The 26,361-nt window shown below is 42.7% G+C and overlaps 1 protein-coding gene across 1 annotated transcript in view; it reads left to right on the top strand.

Annotated features, from left to right (window-relative positions):
- Positions 1 to 22,192, top strand: part of LOC120026748 (histone-lysine N-methyltransferase 2A-like) — a 56,627-nt gene extending 34,435 nt beyond the window's left edge. The window contains exons 24-35 of the mRNA XM_038971467.1: positions 2,722 to 2,800; positions 3,054 to 3,211; positions 3,437 to 3,595; positions 3,848 to 6,293; positions 6,432 to 6,539; positions 14,682 to 14,836; positions 14,997 to 15,128; positions 18,311 to 18,563; positions 18,793 to 18,906; positions 19,023 to 19,106; positions 19,232 to 19,361; positions 19,744 to 22,192. Of these exons, the coding sequence (XP_038827395.1) occupies positions 2,722 to 2,800; positions 3,054 to 3,211; positions 3,437 to 3,595; positions 3,848 to 6,293; positions 6,432 to 6,539; positions 14,682 to 14,836; positions 14,997 to 15,128; positions 18,311 to 18,563; positions 18,793 to 18,906; positions 19,023 to 19,106; positions 19,232 to 19,361; positions 19,744 to 20,019 (4,094 nt within the window). The 3' untranslated portion in view covers positions 20,020 to 22,192. The remainder of the gene's footprint in view (positions 1 to 2,721; positions 2,801 to 3,053; positions 3,212 to 3,436; positions 3,596 to 3,847; positions 6,294 to 6,431; positions 6,540 to 14,681; positions 14,837 to 14,996; positions 15,129 to 18,310; positions 18,564 to 18,792; positions 18,907 to 19,022; positions 19,107 to 19,231; positions 19,362 to 19,743) is intronic.
- The last annotated feature ends 4,169 nt before the right edge of the window (positions 22,193 to 26,361 follow it).

Genomic DNA, 26,361 nt, shown 5'->3' with positions numbered 1-26,361 from the left:
CATACTTTTATTTTGAGGGCAAACCGCAAATTCCAATATTGTGCCTAATCTTTATTGTGGCTAGTTTCACAACACATAACCCGGTCTGGTCGAGGCACACTAGCCAGATTAACCTAGCTGGCTGCTTATAACGTTAGCTCTGGGCAACAGGGTTAAGTAAACTGGCCGCAAATTCCAATATTGTGCCTAATCTTTATTGTGGCTAGTTTCACAACACATAACCCGGTCTGGTCGAGGCACACTAGCCAGATTAACCTAGCTGGCTGCTTATAACGTTAGCTCTGGGCAACAGGGTTAAGTAAACTGGCTAGCTATTTATTTTCTTGAAATTGAACTTCAGTTCATTAGGCGAACAACAAGTGGCGACCTAGCTAATACTTACAAGGATTCCTAAATCATTGCTAAGAATAATGAAAATGATTGCAGGTTCTACTGGTCATTGTTTTCAGGCTGGTTGTATAGGTGCTAGCTAGGTACCAAGCTTAAGCTAGCTACCCCAGAAGTTGCTGTCGAACAAATTATGCTTTATTACCAACGCGGTATTGTAAACACATCGTTCGTGGCCGGTGTTTGCAGACTTTTTTATACAGCTTTGACAGTGCTACTGTAACACGCAAATACCCAAACGGCGTTCCATAGTATGTATGTCGTGAAGCTATTAGCAGTGACGCTATTACTGTGTAACTCCGGTAGGGCAACATCTGAAAAATAGCGCACTTGGTAGTGTGTACCGGTGCTCGACCAGTCGGCGAAAGCCAACATCACCCACGACAGAATGGTTGATTGTCAAGGGTAATGAATTCCATTATCTTGGCTTTAATGGATTAAGCCTTTAAGTTGTCTCACTGACATTTTCTTGCTCTTTCAAATGACTGCTCGACTTGACTGCTCGACCTATACAGGAGACATTTTGGGCTAGGTTAGGAATGCTGTGTTGCACGTGGAGCGCAAAACTTGTGGCGTCATTACGTCATGTACCTACATTATATAGGTATGCACGGTAGCTTTGACATCGGTTTTTACCATCAGCGTTAAACTAGACATCGGGCCGATACCGATTTTGGCATTTTTACCTAATATTGTCCGATTCCGATATGTTCACAGATATATTGTGCATCCCTAGTTAATTTGCAAGATTTAGTGGAATTAAATTGGCGAGTGTACTTAAGTACTTATGTATCTTATCACATGCGTCGAGCACACAGATACAGAGCCTTTGAGTGGAACATCTGTCAGAAAGCGTGAGAAACTTCTGCAACAGCATCTCAAACAGCAAATGCATAGGCAACGGAAGGCAGGCTTCATCAATGCGTCACACACCTGTATTTAACTAGGCAAGTCAGTTAAGAACAAATTCTTATTTACAATGACGGCCCAGACGACGCTTGGCCAATTGTGCGCCGCTCTATGGGACTTCCATAGAGACTTCCATGTGATACAGCCTGGATTCGAACCAGGGACTGTAGTGACACCTCTTGCACTTAGATGCAGTGCCTTAGACCGCTGCGTGTGTGTGAACTATTTAACTGTACTAGAATGCTTAAGGCCGCTAACATTTTAAATGTTGGTATCGGCCACAAATGTCATATCGGTGCGTCACTAAAATTAACCTATAGACCGATTTTTATGCATGCCCAGTCAAATATTTTTCCATCGACTGGTAATAGGCTAAAAAGCATTATTTCGCAATGGGATTTTTCTTCTCCCGGACAATTGGCCGAGACAATTTTATTCATTGGCTTTTCTAACGGCCAAAAGCCGGTTATTAACAGCTAACGGAAACACTGGTGCCATCCCACAATTACTGTTTATGCAAACGGAAAATGGTCCATTATAAGTCGCAATCTGGGTCAGGTGGGCATCATTTGAAACCCTGTTCTATTGCAGATATAACTAGCTAAATTATAAAATACGATTTTAGTGTTAGGCTTTCACAAAAAAATTTGGTGAAGCATATTGTAATTTTGGTGCGCATACAATGGAGTCATGGGTGCCAATTTTTTTTCACAATTCAACAAACGTGCTCATTCTTTTCAGGACAACCCAGGGTATAACGCCATCTCATCTTCTAACTGTACATCAAACATGGTGATCGTAAACGTTGATGCTATATTTTCATGAGTTTTATGATATGGAATTTTTTTTATAATCCTCTTTCAAAATAAAACTGTCGTTCTGCCCCTGAACAAGGCAGTTAACCCACTGTTCCTAGGCCGTCATTGAAAATAAGAATTTGTTCTTAACTGACTTGCATAGTTAAATAAAGTCGAGCCCTCTTAATTTACAGCATTTCCCTCACTCAACCAACAAGAAATGCGCAAACCGTCTTGTCGCATTCGGTGCTCAAGTTCAGAGCGGGTATCAGTCAAAACAAATACAGAGCTGTGAAGCGGAGACCCTGAGCTCTCATGTAGCATGTTACTGTACAGTCACTGCATTCCAAATTAGGCACTTATCAGTGTCCAAATCTGCAATTTTCAACCCATATACGTGTACAAGTTTAAATGCTTAACAAAACCCCCAGGCACTGGTCAAATAGTGCATTACACAGGCTTTGTCCCAAATGGCACCCTATTCCCTGGGTCGAGGGGCTTTTGATTTGGAAGGTGTGACCCATATACTCTAAAAGTTTGGCCAGTAAGGGATTTACAGTATTTTACCACCATCAATCATTCCCCCTTTTACTCGTGAAACCATCCATCTGTTTCCTTCTATATCCAGGTTCACTTCAGATCAACAGGCTGGGTGTGCTGACTGAACAATCAGCAAATGGTGCAAGGTTGTATCCTGTGGGCTACCAGTAAGTGACCAATAATCCTCTTGTGACCCAGACATCGACAGTATCCATTTAGATTCTTCTTGTTTTGAATATTCGATTTGTGAATAATGTGGTCAGGGTTGTCATTGTATTGTTATTATAAGATTGGCAGTATAAAACTGCAGTTATTTTGTAGGAGAACTTCCCTGGAGTTCGTATTGAAATTATATTGGGTTTATCTTTTACTTTACTCACCTTTTGTCATTCTCCTCCCTCCCTGTTTTCCTCCGTCCAGGTGCTCTCGGCTGTACTGGAGCACAGTGGACCCTCGGCGGCGCTGTAAGTACACCTGTAATGTGACGGAGGTGTACTCTCCACTCCCGGAGAAGCCAGGGGAACCACATTGGTGGGAGCAGGAGGAGAACCGAACCATAGCTCACAGCTTCTACAAAGGTCAGCAAACCCACCTAACCTGCCCCTATCTGGTAGTAGGGTGGGCACTTCAATGGATAACCTTGATGTCCCATATGTTATATTTGTTTCTTCTTTTCAATTGAAATAATTAAGAGGGATAAGTATAACAACATAATTAACTACATTGGAATTGTACAATTTACTAGAATCTACTAATTCTGAGTCTTCAAAGTAAATAATGTTCCTTTCTTATTCCTTGACCAGAAATGGAAATTCCAGAGGCTGTGATGAGTCCTCTGCCCATTCAGGTATCTCCCAGCACCACTTCATCCCCCCTGAAACAGGAGCCTGGGGCCAAAACCCCTAGTTACTCACAAACCAGGAGACCAGCAGGAGGAACATCTCGACCTCTTCCCTCTCCAGGTAACATTGACATTGAGTTAGATATCGATACCAGTTTAATATCTAGTGTCAGTTAACAGTGAGAGATCTCTGCTTATTTGAGTAACGTTTTTACTTACAATGAGTGATATGTTGTCTTACCTAGTTCCCTTAAATTTAAAGCACTGACTGTAAGTCGCTTAGGATAAGAGCGTCTGCTAAACGACATCAACGTAAAATGTTAATATCACTCTGTTCCGTCATGACACTATCTGGTGATCCTTTAATCTCTAGGGAGTGCCATGACCAAATCCCACCACATCCTGACTCTCAGGGATCTGGGCGATGCCTGCCAGCCGCGTCGCCTGTCTCGGGGCCGCCGCTCCGGGGACTCCTCTTCCCCCACCGATAGCCCCGCGGGACCAATGATGCTCCGTTCAGGGGGCACCCTCCACCCCAGGTTCCTACCCTTCAGCTCCCCTCCCAGAACCAGCGAAAACCTCCTGAATTCCCCTCAGAGAGTACAACCTCGCGCTGGCTCCTCCAGCTGGCGCTCCCCTCTCTTGTCCCCCTCCAGTGTTACCTCCCCTCTATCTCTGCGGCCTGGCGCCATCGGCAGCCCACCCTCCAACCTCCCTCTGGCAATCCGCCACTCCTCCAGGATCAGGCACTCATTCAAAATCACAACTCCAGTGTCCACTGAGGTGCCACAAGACTTCTTAGCGTCATCCGAGCCAGAGGTGGCAGTGGTGGTGCCCTCAAACGGGATCACATTGACAGCAAATAATATGGAGGAAGACACAGACGTCGGCCCCCTGACGTTGGATCAGGACTTGCCCTTCGCGCCCTTCGACGTGGCGGACGCAGACGTGGCGGTGGCCTCTGTGCTAAACGCCAAGCTGGAGTTTGACGAGGCCTTGCTGAATGAGACTGTGGCGCTTCACTGTGGAGGTTCCCAGACAGGTGGAGGCGATATGGAGGAGGTGGAGGAGGCATTAGAGGAGGAGACCCAGAGCCAGACTCGGGGTGGGGACAACATGGATGCCAACATGGCTCCAGTATTCACCAAAGTAATGGCTACTAAAGAGGTCCTGGAGAACAGTTCCTCAGACGAAGACATGGATCACTACTTGAAGTTATCTCGTACGTTGCTGGTGTGCAAAGTCTCCAAGGACTCAGGGCAGGCAAGTCTCCCTCTCCCCCCACCAGCTCCTACGTCTCAGTCCATCTCCCAGCTTGACGGAGCGGATAACGGCTCTGAGAGTGACTCAAGTGATTCTACCTGCGATGAGGAAGAAACTCAGGAAGAGGGGAAGAATGGGGAAGATCAGGGGGCTGACAGTCAACCCGTGTTTGAAACCTGTGACCCAAATAATGACATGTCTATTGAAGAGGAGGTTCTGATGGAGTCTGAGCAAATGGAATCCCAGAAAGAGGTTCTTCTGGACCCCAGCAGTGGCCATTTTGCTTCGGATGACGACAGCATCATAGAGTACCTGGCTAATAATAAAAAAGTAGTGCTTGATGATAGCGACAGCTCTGGCTCCTCTACAGATTCTCTCATTGGAGTGGACGACGAGATGGGAGACCCAGACTTTGAGCCGGAACCCAAACCCAACCCCAAATCAATTCCCGTGAAAACCATCATGGAACGCCCTCGTCCTGTGAACATGAAAACTATTCCACGTAAACCCACACCAACGCAGAGAAAAATCATCAGGGTGTCCCTACCCTCTGGACCTGCTCTGCCTCTGAATGTAGCCTTCTCTTCGCCACTCATCGCTGTTCGAACCATTCCAAGGACAGTCACCTCCACCGCCTCCCCGACCCCATTTGTAATGAATGGCATGAACTCTATAGCCTTACAGACAGGGGCCACTACGGGGAGAGCTATCGCTATCCGCCTTGCCACACCAAGACAAGCAGCTCAGCAGCAGCTGACTGCCACTATTCAGTCTGCCTCCAACTCAGCCATGTCTCCACAGGTTCTGCTAGTCAACCGTCAAGGTCAGATTCTGATGAAGGATCCAAAGACTAACACCTTCCAGACTGTCAGCACCAGCTCCCCTTCCTACAGCCGCATCAGCCAGATAGCCAAGATTATCCACAACAGTGGTGCACTGCCCCGCGCGATTCCCCAGATGGTGGTCGTACCCGCTACATCTACACCCTCGCCACGGACAGCCATCTTCCATAGTTCAAATCTCATCACCAGTAACAGAAACACCACCACACCAACCACCATCTCTAACAGAAACAACACCACACCAGCAACCACCACCAATCTCCTGATCAGGACCCCACAGAGTTTGCATGATGGGCGAGTGCTGGTCCGAGCCATGCCCATGACGCATGGAGCGAAACAAGTGAGGGTCAAGTGCGTCTCTATGCCCAGCTCTCCAGTGATGACAGGCAACCAGGCCCAAGCTATCTTAGACAGAGCCATGGCTACTCATCGCGAGCCCTCTCGGATACGGCCTAATATCCTCAGGGTGAGCGCGTCCCAGCTGAGCCCATCCCACATCCAGGTCCACCCGTTCCTCAACAAGCTTCAGTCTCCTCTAGACATTTCAGACACACCTGGTCAGATGCTCCGCCACGAGCCGGCCACCGTACCCGAGTCTCAGGTCCGTGTCAAAAGAGTGTCCTTTGTCGCAGAGCGTCCCGGCAAGAAGAAATGTAAAACTGATTTCCTCCCGCAGTCACCCTCTAGTGACCTTGATGACCTAGATGGCAGCAGGTAAGGCAGAGTACAATATGAGATAATGGAATTATTACATTTTTTTATTTTACTTTTAATGTTGTAACTTTGACTGCACTACACATTTTGGGATAATAAAGATTGATTTTAAAGACTGTCACTCTTTTTCTCATATAGAAATTGTGGCGTTAGAACTAAAGCCCCAACAATGAAAGATGTGCTGGATCTGGACCAGGAGAAAGTTGAGCCCAAGGTCATCCTACCAACAGAACCTGAGAAGATCAGGTTAGTTTCTTCTCAAACACGACCATAGCAAGATGGATGCCAGAAATACGCACTGCAAGGTACATTTTTGAATGCATAAGTACGGAGCCCCTTAGGGGTCATGGTGAAGACATTTTTTTTAACAGGAAGGCTAATCCATTCCCTTTTTTTTATTTTTTACATTCCCTAAAATATAAAAAGTAATTCCCTCATATAAAACATTGTTCCCTGAATAGAAAAAGTAGTTCCCTCAATTGTATTAGTTCCCTCGGATCTCTAGGCTTACAAGAATGGCATTCCTAATGTAGGCCTACCCGGTCCCATTCCCACTTGGCCGATAACATATCGCAGCCTTATTGTAAGTATTTAGTTAATTACATGCTTCAAATGGTGATGATCACTGACCATTCAATAGCTTAGTTTCAGTGTTTTCATATGCCTATAAGGGCAAATAATAGCGTTTAAAACCTCTTAATCTGGCTAAGTAAGTTCAATAGCCTGAAAAGCCAGAAGCCTCGCAAGCAGTCATAATTGAATGATGCATGTTTATAATGCAAACTCCTATTCATACACTTGGACAACATGAACAGTTGTCCGTTTTGAGTGCCTCTCATCCCTGCGACCCTGTTTTTTACCCGGCTTCCTGCATATAGTTTGGGCTATACATCCACTATAACATGGCACCAGCCAAGTTCTTGGATGTGTTTTTGACTTAACATGTGACTCATCGGAGGCAGCTCCATAATCTTAGCTGTTCTATAGCCTGTCTATACTCCAGTTCGTTAGCTACCTATCCTAGCCTGGTAATTAGCTAATATCCAGGTGAACGTAGTGTCATCGCAACAAAGCGAATAGCGGTCAGTTTTTGTTATGAACATAGAGCCAGAGCCTCTTTAAACCATCATGGTTGGCTAAGTCGCACACGCAGCAGCATGCTTCTGAAATTCTGGGAAATGGTTGCAGAGAGACAGAATGACGATTCTGAGGACTATTACATTTTAATTTAATTTTACCTTTATTTAACTAGGCAAGTCAGTTAGGAACAAAATCTTATTTTCAATGACGGCCTAGGAACAGTGCCTTGTTCAGGGGCAGAACGACATATGTACCTTGTCAGCTCGGTGATTCGATCTTGCAACCTTTCGGTTACTAGTCCAACGCTCTAAAAACTAGGCTACGCTGCCGCCCCAACATGATTGAGGGAACAAATTCAAGCAATGGATTAATACAATTGAGTGATCTACTTTTTATATTGAGGGAACTAATGAAAAAACTGAAGGAACTGATTAGCCTGGCTGTTTTTTTTCTCTCTCCACCATAACCCCATAAGGGGCTCCGTACATACAGTGCATTCCGGCAAGTATTCAGACCCCTTTTTTCCACATTTTGTTACGTTACAGCCTTATTCTAAAATGTATTAAATAAAAATATTTCATCAATCTACACACACTACCCCATAATGACAAAGCGAAAACATTTTTTTTGTTTTAACAAATGTATTAAAAATAAAGAACTGATACCTTATTCACATAAGTATTCAGACACTTTGCTATGACATTGGAAATTGAGCTCAGGTGCATCCTGTTTCCATTGATCATCCTTAACTTCTAAAGGATCGGTGGGTCCCCCGCAGGACGGTTGAGCTAACGTAGGCTAATGTGATTAGAATGAGGTTGTAAGTAAAAAGAACATTTCCCAAGACATACACATATCTGATATTGGCAGAAAGCTTAAATTCTTGTTCATCTAACTGCACTGTCCAATTGCAGTAGCTATTACAGTGAAAGAATACCATGCTATTATTTTAGAGTGCACAGTTATGAACTTAAATGTATTAATAAACCAATTAGGCACATTTGGACAGTCTTAATACAACATTTGGAAATAAATGTAATGGTTCATTGGCGCAGTCTAAAACTTTGCACATACACCGCTGCCATCTAGTTGCCAAAATCTAAATTGTGCCTGGCCTGGAATAATACATTATGGCCTTTCTCTTGCATTTCAAAGATGATGGTACAAAAAATATATACAAAAAACGCATGTATTATCTTTTACCAGATCTAAGGTGTTATTCTCCTACATTAATTTAACATTTCCACAAATGTCAAAAGTGTTTCCTTTCAAATGGTATCAAGAATATGCATATCCTTGCTTCAGGTCCTGAGCTACAGGCAGTTAGATTTGGGTATGTCATTTTAGGCAAAAATTTAAAAAAGGGGGCGGATCCTTAACTTCTCTAGGGTATGTGGGACGGTAGCGTCTCACCTCACAACAGCCAGTGAAACTGCAGGGCGCCAAATTCAAAACAACAGAAATCCCATAATTTAAATTCCTCAAACATACAAGTATTTTACACCATTTTAAAGATACACTTTTTGTAAATCCAGCCAGTGTCCGATTTCAAAAAGGTTTTACGACGAAAGCACACCAAACGATTATGTTAGGTCAGAGCCAAGTCACAGAAAGACAGCCATTTTTCCAGCCAAAGAGAAGAGTAACAAAAAGCAGAAATAGAGTTAAAATGAATCACTAACCTTTGATCTTCATCAGATGACACTCATAGGACTTCATGTTACACAATACATGTATGTTTTGTTCGGTAAAGTTCATATTTATATCCCAAAATCTGAGTTTAGGCGGGACGCTACTGTCTCACAGAAAATGCAGAGCGCCAAATTCAAATAAATTACTATAAAAATCAAACTTTCATTAAATCACACATGAAAGATACCAAATGAAAGCTACACTGGTTGTGAATCCAGCCAACATGTCAAAATTCAAATAGGCTTTTCGGCGAAAGCAAACGATGCTGTTATCTGAGTTAGCACCATAGTAAACAAAGACAGAAGCATATTTCAACCCTGCAGGCGCGACACAAAACGCAGAAATAAAAATATAATTCATGCCTTTGACGGGCTTCTGTTGTTGGCACTCTATGCCCCATAAACATCACAAATGGTCCTTTTGTTCGATTTAATTCCGTCGATATATATCCAAAATGTCCATTTATTTGGCGCGTTTAATCCAGAAAACACCGGTTCCAACTTGTGAAACGTGACTACAAAATATCTCAAAAGTTACCTGTAAACTTTGCCAAAACATTTCAAACTACTTTTGTAATACAACTTTAGGTATTTTACGTAAATAATCGATACAATTGAAGACGGGATGATCTGTGTTCAATACAGGATTAAAACAAACTGTAGCTAGCTTTCTGGTCACGCCCCTCTAACAAACAGTACACTTCACTGGAGCCTCATTCTGAACATGGCTACTTCTTAATTTCTCAAAGGAAAAACCTCAACCAATTTCTAAAGACTGTTGACATCCAGTGGAATAGGTAAGAACTGCAAGAAGGTCCCTTAGAAATCTGGATTCCATATGAAAACACATTGAAAAGAGTGACCTCAACAACACAAAAATCTGAATGGTTTGTCCTCTGGGTTTCGCCTGCTAAATAAGTTCTGTTATACTCACAGACATGATTCAAACAGTTTTAGAAACTTCAGAGTGTTTTCTATCCAAATCTACGCATCTTATCTTCTGGGGATGAGTAGCTGGCAGTTTAATTTGGGCATGCTTTTCATCCAAAATTCCGAATGCTGCCCCCTACCTTAGAAGTTAAGAGGTTTTTACGATGTTTCTACAACTTGATTGGAGTCTACCTGTGTTAAAGTTGACATGATTTGGAAAGGGTTACACCTGTCTAAGGTCCCACAGTTGACCGTGCATGTCAGAACAGAAACAAAGCCATAAGGTTGAAGGAATTGTCCGTTAGAGCCCAGAGACAGGATCGTGTCAAAGCACAGTTCTGGGGAAGGGTACCAAAACATCTCTGCAGCATTGAAGGCCCCCAAGAACACAGTGGCCTCCATTCTTAAATGGAAGAAGTTTGGAGCCACCAAGACTCTTCCTAGAGCTGGCCAAACTGAGCAATCGGGAGAGAAAGGCCTTGGTCAGGAAGGTGACCAAGAACCCGATGGTCACTCTGACAGAGCTCCAAAGTCTGTGGAGATGGGAGAACCTTCCAGAAGGACAACTCTGCAGCACTCCACCAATAAGGCCTTTTATAGTAGAGTGGCCAGACATAAGCCAATAAAAGGCACATGGCAGCCTGCTTGGAGTTTTCCAAAAAGGCACCTAAAGACTCTGACCATGAGAAACAAGATTCTCTGGTCTGGTGAAACCAAGACGTTTAGCCTAAATGCCAAGCATCATGTCTGGAGGAAGCCTGGCATGCTGGAGGCAGCATCATGCTGTGGGGATGTTTTTCTGTGGCAGGGACTGGGAAACTAGTCAGGATTTAGGGGAGAAAAAAACGGAGCAAAGTACAGAGATCCTTGATGGAAACCTGCTCCAGAGCACTCAGGACCTCAGACTGGGCGCGAAGGTTCACCTTCCAACAGGACAACGGCCCTAAGCACACAGCCAAGACAACGCAGGAGTGGCTTCGGGACAAGTCTCAATGTACTTGTGGCCAAGCCAGAGCCCGGATTTGAACCCGATCGAACATCTCTGGAGAGACCTGAAAATATCTGTGCAGTGACGCTCCCCCATCCAAACTGACAGCTTGAAAGGATCTGCAGAGAAGAATGGGAGGAACTCCCCAAATAGCTTGTAGCTTCCTACCCAAGAAGACTCAAGGTTGTAATCGCTGCCAAAGGTGCTTCAACAAAGTACTAAGTAAAGGGTCTGAATACTTATGTAAATGTGATATTTATTTGTAAGAAATTTGCGAAAATATCGGTCTGTTTTTGCTTTGTCGTTAGGGGGTATTGTGTGTAGATTGCTGAGATTTTTATTTATTTAATCCATTTTAGAATAAAGTCAACGGGGTCTGAATACTGTGGGGTTTTTATTTTTTTTTAACGAATGCCTTTCGACCTGTCAGTCCTCCTTCACATTTTCTTTTTTGGAATGACAACCCAGATGAACACCCCTTTCCTACATAAGGGATGCATGTGGCAGCTTCCTTTTGATTGACGAGGATTTTCATAGGGAAAATGGACAGTCCCTTAATGCACATTTTGTGGGACTAAAGGTCGAAAATGGTAATGCAGTGTAAGGAAAAATACAACCAGACATTTATCTATCATAGTTTATCATACAACGTCCATTTCATGATGCTAAAACGTGTTTTAAATTATTTTAAAAAATGTAGTTATAGATCCAGTTGAGGCGTGTTAAGGCGGGTATCGGAGCTCTACGTGATTTCTGTGACTTTCTGTACTCACACACACAGCCAAGATGGAGTGGCACAGTGTGGCGTGTAGACACACAGAGCCTGCAATAGTTACTGGCGTTAGAACGATCTCAGAATCATCAAACCTAAAGCTCTTCAACTTTATAAACCTGTTCTAGAGCTTAAGTCGGTAGTGCACGGTGAGTTGTGGCTCTAGAAGGTTCTCAGGCCGAGAAACAGCCTTGTCCATTTGCAATATCTTCAATTAATTTAACGTTGCGAAAATGACAACATTTCAAGTCCCAGAATCACAAGATTAGGTGCATCGAAACCGCCTCGGCCCATAGAGACGGACACTACAGGTTTCTGTCCTATAGCTCTTTCAGGAACCCCGTAGCAACGGCAGAAAAAATTGCATTTTCAACACTAATTAAGGTCGCTGTTTGGGCTCCTAATGACCTATCAAGACGAAATTCGGGGTCGCCTCAGCTAGGCCTACACATAATGTCAGAACTGGACCCACAGCTAGAACGTAACTACGTTTTTTATGGTTTTAACAGAAGGCGCTGTGAATTTTGGGCCGGATCTGAAATATGCGATAGTTGGCTTCTAAACGATTTGGACAAAGTGGGTTTGGTGTCAAGTATGTATCAGTTTGGTGTCAGTATGATATCTTATTGACTGATGGATGGCTGACTTTTGTCCATTTCCAATAAGTTTAAACAGTTATGAACCATCACCAAATGGACATACTGAAATCAACACTGAAAGTGTTGGTAAATGGCATCACCGTAGTCTCTAGGCCATGCCGAGTTCAACGAGGTGCCCCACTTGTGACCGTAGTTCGCTCGGCCTGACCGCAGCGACCGTGCAAATAGTAGGCCCGAAATGAAGCCTGACCAGTAGTTATTTAGACATGCTTTTGACATTACGGCCTCTGGATCACACAGACGCTGTTTTCGACTGGGGTCATCGGGTGGGAGGTTGGGGTGGATAAGCCACAGAGTTGTTCTAGCTGCGCTCGCCGGTTCATGTAGTTTGACACATCCAAGTTTCTCCCTAAGGATAACATGGGTTTACAGGTTATTCTAACTCTACTTCTGTGCAGGCAATTTTCTAAATTTCTTTGCCACATGTGCAGGGTCACCGGTACCTCTACAGATATCAACATGAAAATATTGAATAGTCCCCTTCATATCCTAAAGGGGAAGTATGCATTTTACCATCAAATAGGGCTGAAATCAACAAATGGGCAGGCTGAAATCATCACAGAAAGGGAAACATATGTCATCACCTTAGTCTCTAGGCCGTGCCGAGTTCAACGAGGTGCTCCACTTGACCGTAGCTCACTCGGTCTGACCTCCGTGACCGTGCAAAAAAAGTAGGCCCAAAATGAAGCCTGACCTAAATTTGAGGTGCTTTTGGGTTACAGTGGCAGAACCGTTGAGACTGGAAATACAATTCAACCACAGGAATGTTCCTAAGGTCCTCCCAATCTGTGCAAGCCTAACCTTGACCATGTGTAATTAACCCTTAACAGTGAAAACAGGGGGTATTTCAGTTGACCTTGATATCTCTCCCCATAGCAATACATTGCCTGCTGCCCTAACTTCAACCTGATGCCCATGTGGATTATGGTTGCCATATCAAACTGTCTTCAATGACAACCCATCAGGCCACTCTAAGGATTACCTGTGTTGATTTTGATTTCACTCCCTGCAGTTAGTGAAAAACACTGCATTCAACCCTCTGTAAATCAGTCAGTTCTTAATGTAAAGACTTGACACTCAGGATTCTGTATAAGGGTGTCCTAATGAGGATATGTTTACTCTCAGCTTCCTGTGACAACCAGAAGTGCCTTACATTTGGGTCATAGGGGCAGTGTCTATTTCCAATAAGTTTAAACAGTGATTTACCATCACCAAATGGACAGGCTGAAATCAACACCAACGAGCGATGGAGAGCAACCACTATCGCTGCTCGGCCATCCCGAGTTCAGCGAACCAGACAATTGGGCATTTCAGCAATATATTAGAGCATGTTCAATTCATGATGGTCAATGCCCATTGTAATGTATTGCTAATGGACAGTATCCAATGCACTTAATATATTGCCAATCTTAACATGTTATACTGCAGTTGGACAGTGTCCATTGCCAATATATTGCTATTGGATAGTGTCCATTACACATGCTATATTGTCAGTGTGAACATGCTCTTCTGCAAGTTGACAGTGTCCGTTGTCAATGTATATCCATAAGGATGTTGAATCAACACCAACGAGAAATTCTGACTTCCTTTGATCAAACATGACAAATATACCTTCTAGGTTGATTCAAGGCTTAACATAGGGATATATCATTTGGTCAGTATATAGGCCACCTCGACATTATATTTGTACATGGTTCACTGACTTTTGGGTTCGGAAGCCGACTTCCCATGATCATATATGGCAAATGGACATAACATCCTGATTTAGTACTTTCAATACCTATATATGCCATTTGGACATGGTTCTGTGACTTTTGGGTTCAGAACACGACTTCCTATGATCGGATTTGGCAAATGGACAAAACATAGGCCTTATGACAGCTCGCATAAAATAAGACAAATCTATGTCCATACGGTTCCTATATATGTATAATTGACAAAAATCTAAACACTTTTTACAAGGTTTTAATATTTTGTAAAATTTAAGATTTCACCCTTGAGACCTGACTTTCAGGTGGCGCTAAACCACCTTTTGGATTTTTGGTTTATAACACCCGGCATTTGACATGTTCCACTTGCAATATATTTTTGACTAACAGCCGCCCAATTGAGTGGTATTTACGATTGTGTGTATGGTTGGCCCAATGCCAATAAGATCCCATTCATTTTTGTCCTTTTCATGGGGGTCTTCCCTTAGAAGCCTTCAGTGGAATAGGGATATCTAAATTCTTAATTAATGTAACACCATGTCTGTGTCTGGTCGTATAGACCACCTCCCATACCTCAGATGGCACGTCAGCCCAACCGCACTCTACGTCCACCCAGCAGCAGCACCACTCAGAGTAGCAGTAACATCCATGGGAAAACCCACGTCTGGGTCAGTGCCCGCCATGGAGATCTCTCTGACTGGGGCCCCTACTCAGGTGGGCAACATTGTATACATTCAGCATTGAGCGGTTTTACTCTTAAAACAAACAAAAACATACCAAACCAATATTTGAAATGTATTCTAAATGTTAATAAATATTTCTCATTTAAAAAAAATATTAACCTTCCTATCTTAACACACTTCGAACCTCTCAGGTTTCAGCTCTGACGAGGACACGTTGCCACCTAAACAGGACAAGACCAGGTTTGCCCACAGGAACCAGCCCCACCTGCGCTTTGAGATCACCAGCGACGACGGCTTCCATGTACAGGCAGACAGCATAGAGGGTAAGAATCTCAGCCTAGCCACAGAAAAGCTATACTGTGCCTTGCAAAAGTATTAATCCCCCTTAGCAGTTTTCCTATTTTGTTGCATTACAACCTGTAATTTAAATCGATTTTTATTTGGATTTCATGTAATGGACATACACAAAATAGTCCAAATTGGTGAAGTGAAATGAAAAGAATTACTTCTTTCAAAACATTCATATAAAATGAACTTCTTATGGCTACAATCCCGTTAACGGGATGATATGACAACAGCCAGTGAAAGTGCACGGCGCCAAATTCAAACAGAAATCTCATAATTAAAATTCCTCAAACATACATGTGTCTTATACCATTTTAAAGGTAATCTTGTTGTTAATCCCACCAAAGTGTCTGATTTTCAAATGGGCTTTTCAGCGAAAGCACCACAAACAATTATGTTAGGTCACCACCAACCACCAGCCATTTTTTCAGCCAAAGAGAAGAGTCACAAAAAGCACAAATAGAGATAAAATTAATCACTAACCTTTGATGATCATCAGATGACACTCATAGGACTTCATGTTACACAATACATATATGTCTTGTTCGATTAAGTTCATATTTATATCCAAAAACCTCAGTTTACATTAGCGCTATGTTCAGAAATACCTCCAAAATATCCGGAGAAATTGCAGAGAGCCACATCAAATAACTGAAATACTCATCATACCTTACCTTTGCTGAGCTTCGTCAGAATGCACTCCCAGGACTCTCACTTCCACAAGAAATGTTTGTTTGGTTCGGTAATGTCCATCATTTATGTCCAAATAGCTATTTTCGTTAGCCTGTTTGGTGTACAAATCCAACGTCAGGAAGCGCGTTCACTAAAAGCTGACGAAATGTCCAAACGTTCCGTAACAGTCCGTAGAAACATGTCAAACGATGTATTGAATCAATCTTTAGAATGGTTTTTAACAAAGATCTTGAGTAACGTACCAACCGGAGAATTACATTGACTTCAGATGAGCGATGGAACAGAGCTCCCTCTCATGTGAACGTGCATGGTCAGGTCATGGCAGACCTGACTAATTCCCCTCTCATTCGGCCCCCCTTCACAGTAGAGGCATCAGACAAGGTTCTACAGACTGTTGACATCCGTAGAAAGTGCAAACTCATCCATATCTCGCTGTGATTTCAATAGGATCTTGGTTGAAAATCGACCAGCCTCAGAATTCCAACTTCCCGTTTGGATTTTTTCTCAGGTTTTTGCCTGCCATATGAGTTCTGTTATACTCACAGACATAATTCAAACAGTTTTAGAAACGTCAGAGTGTTTTCTATCCAATACTAATAATAATATGCATATATTAGCAACTATGACTGAGGAGCAGGCCGTTTACTCTGGTCACCTCTGTGCACCTTTCATCCAAGCTACTCAATACTGCCCCTGCAGCCATAAGAAGTTAACGGAAAAGTGGTGCGTGCATATGTATTCACCCATTTGCTATGAAGCCCTTAAATAAGATCTGGTGAAACCAATTACTTTCAGAAGTCACCAATTAGTTAGATTGCACACAGGTGGACTTTATTTAAGTGTCACATGATCTCAGTGTATATATACACCTGTTCTGAAAGGCCCCAGAGTCTGCAACACCACCAAGCAAGCGGCACCATGAAGACCAAGGAGCTCTCCAAACAGGTCAGGGACAAAGTTGTGGAGCAGTACAGATCAGGGTTGGGTTATAAAAAAAAAAATATCCAAAACTTTGAACATCCCACGGAGCACCATTTTAAATCCATTATTAAAAAATGGAAAGAATATGGCACCACAACACACCTGCCAAGAGAAGGCCGCGCACCAAAACTCACGGACCAGGCAAGGAGGGCATTAATCAGAGAGGCAACAAAGAGCTGCAAAGCTCCACAGCGGAGATTGGAGTATCTGTCCATAGGACCACTTTAAGCCGTACACTCCACAGAGCTGGGCTTTACGGAAGAGTGTCCAGAAAAAAAACATTGCTTAAAGAAAAAAATAAGCAAACTCGTTTGATGTTCCCCAAAAGGCATGTGGAAGACTCCCCAAACATATGGAAGAAGGTACTCTGGCCAGTTGAGACTAAAATTGAGATTTTTGGCCATCAAGGAAAACGCTATATCTGGTGCAAACCCAACACCTCATCACCCCGAGAACACCATCCCCACAGCATGATGCTGCCACCACCATGCTTCACTGTGGGGATGGTGGTTTTCATCGGCAGGGGCTGGGAAACTGGTCAGAATTGAAGGAATGATGGATGGCACTAAATACAAGGAAATTCTTGAGGGTAACCTGTTTGTCTTCCAGAGATTTGAGACTGGCACGGAGGTTCACCTTCCAGCAGGACAATGACCCTAAGCATACTGCTAAAGCAACACTCGAGTGGTTTAAAGGGAAACATTTAAATGTCTTGTAATGGCCTAGTCAAAGCACAGACCTAAGGGGCGGCAGGGTAGCCTAGTGGTCAGAGCGTTTGACTAGTAACCGAAAGGTTGCAAGTTCAAATCCCCGAGCTGACAAGGTACAAATCCCCTTAACAGGTAGTGTTCCTAGGACGTCATTGAAAATACGAATTTGTTCTTAACTGACTTGCCTAGTTAAATAAAGGTAAAATAAAAATCCACTTGAGAATCTGTGGTATGACTTAAAGATTGCTGTACACCAGCGGAACCCATCCAACTTGAAAGAGCTGGAGCGGTTTTGCCTTGAAGAATGGGCAAAAATGCCAGTGGCTAGATGTGCCAAGCTTATAGAGACATATACCCCAAGAGACTTGCACCTGTAATTGCTGCAAAAGGTGGCTCTACAAAATATTGGGAGGGTGAATAGTTATGCACACTCAAGTTCTGTTTTTTGTCTTATTTCTTGTTTGTTTCACCCCCAAAAAAATGTTGCATCTTCAAAGTGTTGTGTAAATCAAATGATACAACCCCCCAAAAAATACATTTGAATTCCAGGTTGTAAGGCAACAAAATAGGAAAAATTCCAAGGGGGGTAAATACATTCGCAAGCCACTGTAGCTATTCCTATTTGAATGTAAAAGCATTTTCTATGCAGAATCTGTTGAACTGGCTTTTAAGTCCAGGACTAGGCTTAATGTGTGCCCAGTAAACCGACCCGATGTAGTATAGCATTTTATTTTGTTATTCATATCCTCCTTTTTTCTCTCCTCTCGCTCCCTCAGTGGCGTGGCGAGCGGTGATCGACGGCGTCCTGGAGGCCCGAGCAGGGTTCCATCTGAAGGCGTTGCCCCTGGGCGGGGTGATCGGGGCACGGGTTCTGGGCCTGCTCCACGACGCTGTCATCTTCCTACTGGAGCAGCTGCAGGGTGCCGCCAGCTGTAAACAACACCGCTTCCGCTTCCACCACTCCGACAGCCCTGACGACGAGCTGCCCATCAACCCCAGCGGTTGCGCCCGCGCTGAGGTCTACTCGCGGTAAGAACCAAGCACTGATGTCTGTGGTTAAAATAGGCATGTTGATGTCTGAGCCATCTTGCTATAAGATCTCCATATCTCTCTTATTGGAATGTAGAGGTGATTTTCATTTTTAAGCTTATGTAATTGAATCTGAATTTCTATTTTTTTGTAACCTGAATTCTACATCCCCTACATTTAGAACATTAAATTACTGTAGCTATGACTAACTCCCTCTGTCCCCTCACAGGAAGTCAACCTTCGACATGTTCAACTTCTTGGCGTCTCAACACAGACAGCTGCCTGACATCATGTCGACGCCATGTGACGAGGAGGACGATGACGTCCTACTGAAATCCACCAGGTTAGACAACTCCACAATTACCATTGAGCTAATGCTGTAATTTAATTGTAATCTGTCTTTTTTCCTGAGAGAAATAAGTTCTAACCTACAATATTCTCCATGTTCCCATCTCATAGACGAGCCACCAGCACAGAGCTTCCCATGGCCATGCGCTTCAGGCACCTGGAGAAGACCTCAAAGGAAGCAGTGGGGGTTTACAGGTCACTAAAACCATTTTTAAATGTTCTAATATTATTATGATTACTTTGTTTTGTTGGGGGAAAAATACTTCATACTTACTATTTTTCTCTTTCACTGTTTAAAAAAAATCTTTTCCTTATCCTAGGTCTGAAATTCACGGACGTGGTCTGTTCTGCAAGAGGAACATTGAGGCAGGGGAGATGGTGATCGAGTACGCAGGCAATGTCATCCGTGCTGTTCTCACAGACAAGAGGGAGAAATACTATGACAGCAAGGTTGGTCAACAAAATCACCGGAGTGAATACTGTCTTATAAGCAGTTTACAGAAACTGGTTGTGCTGCGGATGTTTAGGTTGAATACAAAGGAAAATACAGCAATGCATCTCATTTTAGAAAATACAGCAATGCATTTCATTTCAGAAAATACAGCTATGCATCTCATTTCATTCAATAACTAAATATATTTTGACATTTGCGATGATACATTTTAATCTGAGCACTTAGATTTTGAACATGCATTCATGTGTGGATTTTAGTGTCGCGTTGGTTGTGTATTTATTGTTTTTTTATAGCTAGCACAAAAAAATGTCCCCTTTGGCGGATTAATAAAGTACTATCTCATCTTTGTTTTCTAAAACCCTCTCATCTCCTTGTCAGGGCATCGGCTGTTACATGTTCCGCATTGATGACTTTGATGTAGTTGACGCCACCATGCACGGCAATGCCGCCCGTTTCATCAACCACTCATGCGAGCCCAACTGCTACTCGCGCGTCATCCTCGTCGACAGCCACAAGCACATCGTCATCTTCGCCCTGCGTAAGATCTACCGCGGCGAGGAGCTCACCTACGACTACAAGTTCCCCATCGAGGACGACAGCAGCAAGCTGCGTTGCAACTGTGCCACCAGGCGCTGCCGCCGCTTCCTCAACTAGAAGACCAACCTGAACAGACACCACGTTGGAGTACTTGAATTCTTAGAGGGAGACTGGGAGACGCAATGATGTGGTCATAAGGGTGGCGTTACCGATAAGTACTGATGAATTGGACACTCCTCCGTAGATAGTTTAATTTAAAGACGGACTGATATGACGCTTTTTAATTTAAAGACAGACTGATGGACATTTTGTGGATATATCCCAGAGCAGGTTTTCCTAAACTCGATGTCTACTGCTACAGGCATCTATTCTAGGCCTTCAAAGAAACCCAGTTGATTCAGGCCTCAGGACTTTAGGCCACTGGTGACATTACACCATCTCATGGGCCACTCGCTTGGTTTGTCTACGTTCTTGAATCAGTTGCCAATGGCCTCTGCTGAAAATGAAGGTAAATATTCCACAGTTGTGGTGCTTATCACTTAGACCAGAGATGGGGTTGATTATGTACTTAATTTCAGTTTGTCATCATTCAGATTACTCTGTTTTTACGAGGAATTCCATGTTATTGTACTGTAGCTATGACAGTACAAGGCTACACTCGAGTCGAGTCAAACTATTTTAGCACCTTATTTTCAATGGCCATAAGCGTGAGCGTTTCTGTATATAAAATAAAAAAAGCCTGTTGTATTTTTTATTTTTTTTCCGTTGACCCTAGCCACCTCCAGTATACATTTTAGAGCAGCTATATTTTAATTGCCCATGTCGATATTATGGAGACCGTTATAACAGAATATGTCCCAAATGACACCCTGTTCCATACATAGTGCACTACTTTAGAACAGGGCCAATGGGGAATGGGGTGACATTTTGGACATGGCCAGAGACTCTTATGAGCAGGTTCAGGTTGTTGTTCCTTTTGTTGTACTTATATGAAGGTGCTGTTCAACTAAAAGATACTTTCACTTATGGTTTTAATAAAGGTAAACTCAGCGAAGTGCCGTTGCTACGATCACCACCGCAGATATTGAGATGAGCGAGATGCAGGACTTCGATTTCACACAGTCACACACCGTATGTGCGTAACGGGTTAGATTCACGCTGTTACAGCGTGGTAGCCAGGGCACGAAAACAGCGGCGACGTTGAGCCTCGCGCTTCAAAGCTGTTAGTTGGAAATTGACCCACTATGCTGTTTACTTTCTGCAACTCCGTCATATCGCTGAGTCTTACCTTTTAAACTGGTTCTCCACTAATTTCTCCCCTATACTTGAAATTAGAATTTAATTACTGTGAAAACATATCTTGTTGCACCCTTCTAGAAAGAAATAATGAAAGATGTTTTTAGTCTGCCAGGCATACTTTTTTTCACTTGTTTTTGTGCCGTTTTGTTCTTGATTATCCAGACTTTAATACTGGTACTGATAAAAACTGCTTTGATAAGTCAACTCCCTCCCTAACATTTTACAACCCAATTTGTATATGTATTCATGTATATTGGTATACATGTATAATCAAAATGCTAATGAAAAAAAAGTGATGTTTTCAAATATTAACCTGGTTTATATTTGGTACTGAACACCCACTAATTTTAAACGGGCATAAAGATTACAGTTAAATGCCTGGTCGTAGCCTATGCTCAAATTGTCGTCCTTTATCTTTATCTGTGTGGCCCTCTTCTACTTACCTAACAGTGACCAATCCTCTCCCCTGTCTCTCACAGGTGTATTACCTCAGTGGCTCACCATGACATAAACAAGAGAAGATCATGTTTGGGCTCTGTTACAATGACTAGTTCAGCCAGTGCTTGGGGTATTGGAACTCTTTTTCTGTTTGTTCTGGCCCAAGTCAAGCACTGACTGTAGTAAACCACGTGGCCAATAGATTGTTTCATTCTAAGTGGTATGCTCGTATGGATATTGTAACTTGCTCTTGGTTTCCAACTCATGCTGTGCAACCCCATTTTAGGGCACTGAGCTGGCAGTGCATGCAACAAAGGACACAATCTACATGTTTCTGGTTTGGAGGGGTCTCTGCCCCAGAGTACTGAATAAATGCAGTGTGTTGCCGTAGGACTGTTTATTTCACTGCGTATTGAATGAACATTGTTCTGTAAAGCGAACTTTGTCTGTACATAGTTGTATAAAAAAAATTCTAAACCTGTATTTTTTTCTAAGCACTTTTTTTATTTATGATATACTTGGCTTAATAAAGATGTTGAAATGTTTGAAGAAATGTTGGTGAGGGATTTGTTTTTGATTCGGTTAAATATCTATTATATATACATATGTGCGTGTATATGTATGTATATACAGTGGGGCAAAAAAGTATTTAGTCAGCCACCAATTGTGCAAGTTCTCCCACTTAAAAAGATGAGAGAGGCCTGTAATTTTCATCACAGGTACACTTCAACTATGAGACAAAATGAGAAAAAAATCCAGAAAATCACATTGTAGGATTTTTAATGAATTTATTTGCAAATTATGGTGGAAAATAAGTATTTGGTCAATAACAAAAGTTTCTCAATACTTTGTTATATACCCTTTGTTGGCAATGACAGAGGTCAAACGTTTTCTGTAAGTCTTCACAAGGTTTTCACACACTGTTGCTGGTATTTTGGCCCATTCCTCCATGCAGATCTCCTCTAGAGCAGTGATGTTTTGGGGCTGTTGCTGGGCAACACGGACTTTCAACTCCCTCCAAAGATTTTCAATGAGGTTGAGATCTGGAGACTGGCTAGGCCACTCCAGGACCTTGGAATGCTTCTTACGAAGCCACTCCTTCGTTGCCCAGGCGGTGTGTTTGGGATCATTGTCATGCTGGAAGACCCAGCCACGACCCATCTTCAATGCTCTTACTGAGGGAAGGAGGTTGTTGGCCAAGATCTCGAAATACATGGCCCCATCCATCCTCCCCTCAATACGGTGCAGTCGTCCTGTCCCCTTTGTAGAAAAGCATCCCCAAAGAATGATGTTTCCACCTCCATGCTTCACAGTTGGGATGGTGTTCTTGGGGTTGTACTCATCTTTCTTCCTCCTCCAAACACGGCGAGTGGAGTTTAGACCAAAGCTCTCTTTTTTTTCTCATCAGACCACATGACCTTCTCCCATTCCTCCTCTGGATCATCCAGATGGTCATTGGCAAACTTCAGATGGGCCTGGACATGCGCTGGCTTGAGCAGGGGGACCTTGCGTGCGCTGCAGGATTTTAATCCATGACGGCGTAGTGTGTTACTAATGGTTTTCTTTGAGACTGTGGTCCCAGCTCTCTTCAGGTCATTGACCAGGTCCTGCCGTGTAGTTCTGGGCTGATCCCTCACCTTCCTCATGATCATTGATGCCCCACGAGGTGAGATCTTGCATGGAGCCCCAGACCGAGGGTGATTGACCGTCATCTTGAACTTCTTCCATTTTCTAATAATTGCGCCAACAGTTGTTGCCTTCTCACCAAGCTGCTTGCCTATTGTCCTGTAGCCCATCCCAGCCTTGTGCAGGTCTACAATTTTATCCCTGATGTCCTTACACAGCTCTCTGGTCTTGGCCATTGTGGAGAGGTTGGAGTCTGTTTGATTGAGTGTGTGGACAGGTGTCTTTTATACAGGTAACGAGTTCAAACAGGTGCAGCTAATACAGGTAATGAGTGGAGAACAGGAGGGCTCCTTAAAGAAAAACTAATAGCTCTGTGAGAGCCGGAATTCTTACTGGTTGGTAGGTGATCAAATACTTATGTCATGCAATAAAATGCAAATTAATTACTTAAAAATCATACAATGGGATTTTCTGGATTTTTGTTTTAGATTCTGTCTCTCACAGTTGAAGTGTACCTATGATAAAAATTACAGACCTCTACATGCTTTGTAAGTAGGAAAACCTGCAAAATCGGCAGTGTATCAAATACTTGTTCTCCCCACTGTACGTATACAGTGTATTCAGACCCCTTTTTCCACATTGTTACATTACAGCCTTATTCTGAAATGGATTAAATAAATAATCATGACAACATGTTTAATAGTTTATGTCTAACCTATTATTCTACAATGTAGAAAATAGTAAAATAAAGAAACCCTGGAATGAGTGTGTCCAAACTTGACTGATACTGTATATACAATACCAGTCAAGTTTGGACACACCAAGACATTTTTGCAAATATATACAAAGAAAAGAAATATCACATTTACATAAGTATTCAGACCCTAGTCTACTCAGTACTTTGTTGAAGCACCTTTGGCAGCAATTCCAGCCTTGAGTCGTGTTGGGTATGATGCTACAAGCTTGGCACACCTGTATTTGTGGAGTTTCTCTCATTCCTCTCAAGCTCTGTCGGGTTGGATGGGGAGCATTGCTGCACAGCTATTTTCAGGTATTTCCAGAGATGTTCGATCTGGCTGGGCCACTCAAGGACATTCAGAAACATTGCACTCCACGAGGAGACTGCGTGGCAGGCTGACAATCTGTTATGCGAGTGCAGCAAGGAGCCACGGTAAGGTGCTAGCTAGCATTAAACTTATCTTATAAAAAAACAATAAATCTTAACATAATCACTAGTTAACTACACATGGTTGATGATATTACTAGTTTATCTAGCTTGTCCTGCGTTGCATATAATCAATGCGGTGCCTGTTAAGTTATCATTGAATCACAGCCTACTTCGCCAAACGGGGGATTTAACAAGAGCATTCGCGAAACAAGCACTGTCGTTGCACCAATGTGTACCTAACCATAAACATCCATGCCTTTCTTAAAATCAATACACAAGTATATATTTTTAAACCTGCGTAGTTAGTTAATATTGCCTGCTAACATGAATTTCTTTTAACTAGGGAAATTGTCACTTCTCTCGCGATCTGTGCAACAGAGTCGGTATATGCAGCAGTTTGGGCCGCCTGGCTCGTTGCGAACTGTGTGAAGACCATTTCTTCCTAACAAAGACAGCCAACTTCGCCATACGGGGGATGATTTAACAAAAGCACATTTGCAAACGTTGCACGAATGTACCTAACCATAAACATCAATGCCTTTCTTAAAATCAATACACAGAAGTATATTTTTTTAAACCTGCATATTTAGTTAAAAGAAATTCATGTTAGCAGGCAATATTAACTAGGCAAATTGTGTCACTTCTCTTGCGTTTATTGCACGCAGAGTCAGGGTATATGCAACAGTTTGGGCCGCCTGGCTCGTTGCGAACTAATTTGCCAGAATTTTACATAATTATGACATAACATTGAAGGTTGTGCAATGTAACAGCAATATTTAGACTTAGGGATGCCACCCGTTAGATAAAATACGGAACCGTACCGTATTTCACTGAAAGAATAAATATTTTTGAAATGATAGTTTCTGGATTTGACTATATTAATGATCTATGGCTCGTATTTCTGTGTGTCATTATAATATAATTAAGTCTATGATTTGATAGCGCAGTCTGACTGAGCGGTGGTAGGCAGCAGCAGGCTCGTAAGCATTCATTCAAACAGCACTTTCCTGCATTTGCCAGCAGCTTTTCGCTGTGCTTCAAGCATTGCGCTGTTTATGACTTCAAGCCTATCAACTCCCGAGATTAGGCTGGCAATACTAAAGCACCTATTAGAACATCCAATAGTCAAAGGTATATGAAATACAAATGATATAGAGAGAAATAGTCCTATAATTCCTATAATAACTACAACCTAAAACTTCTTACCTAGGAATATTGAAGACTCATGTTAAAAGGAACCACCAGCTTTCATATGTTCTCATGTTCTGAGCAAGGAACTTAAACGTTAGCTTTTTTACATGGCACATATTGCACTTTTACTTTCTTCAACACTTTGTTTTTGTATTATTTACACAAAATTGAACATGTTTCATTATTTGAGACTAAATAGATTTTATTGATGTATTATATTAAGTTAAAATAAAAGTGTATTGTTGTAATTGTCATTATTACAAATATATATATATAAAAATATCGGCTTTTTTTGGTCCTCCAGTAATCGGTATCGGTGTTGAAAAATCATAATCGGTCGACCTCTATGTTGTACCCACTGTGACTATTAAAACCTACCCTAACCAGAAACTGTGGATAGATGGCTGCATTCGCACAAAACTGAATGCTCAAACTAAAATGTCAGTATAGAGACAAAGTGGAGTCGCAATTCAGGGTCTACAGACAATCACGGACAACAAAAGGAAAACTAGCCACGTCACGGACACTGATGTCTTGTATCCAGAAAAACTAAACACCTTTGCCCACTTTGAGGAGAATACAGTGCCACCGACGCGGCCCGCTACCTAGGACTGTGGGCTCTCCTTCTCCGTGGCCGACGTAACTAATACATTTAAACGTGTTAACCCTCGCAAGGCTGCCGGCCCAGATGGCATCCCTAGCTGCGTCCTCAGAGCATGCGCAGACCAGCTGGCTTG

Source organism: Salvelinus namaycush, chromosome 32 (genome assembly GCF_016432855.1).
Source record: "Salvelinus namaycush isolate Seneca chromosome 32, SaNama_1.0, whole genome shotgun sequence".
NCBI classification, from domain to species: domain Eukaryota; kingdom Metazoa; phylum Chordata; class Actinopteri; order Salmoniformes; family Salmonidae; genus Salvelinus; species Salvelinus namaycush.
Note: the sequence above shows the minus strand (reverse complement) of the source record. Positions and strands in the feature narration are given on the sequence as shown.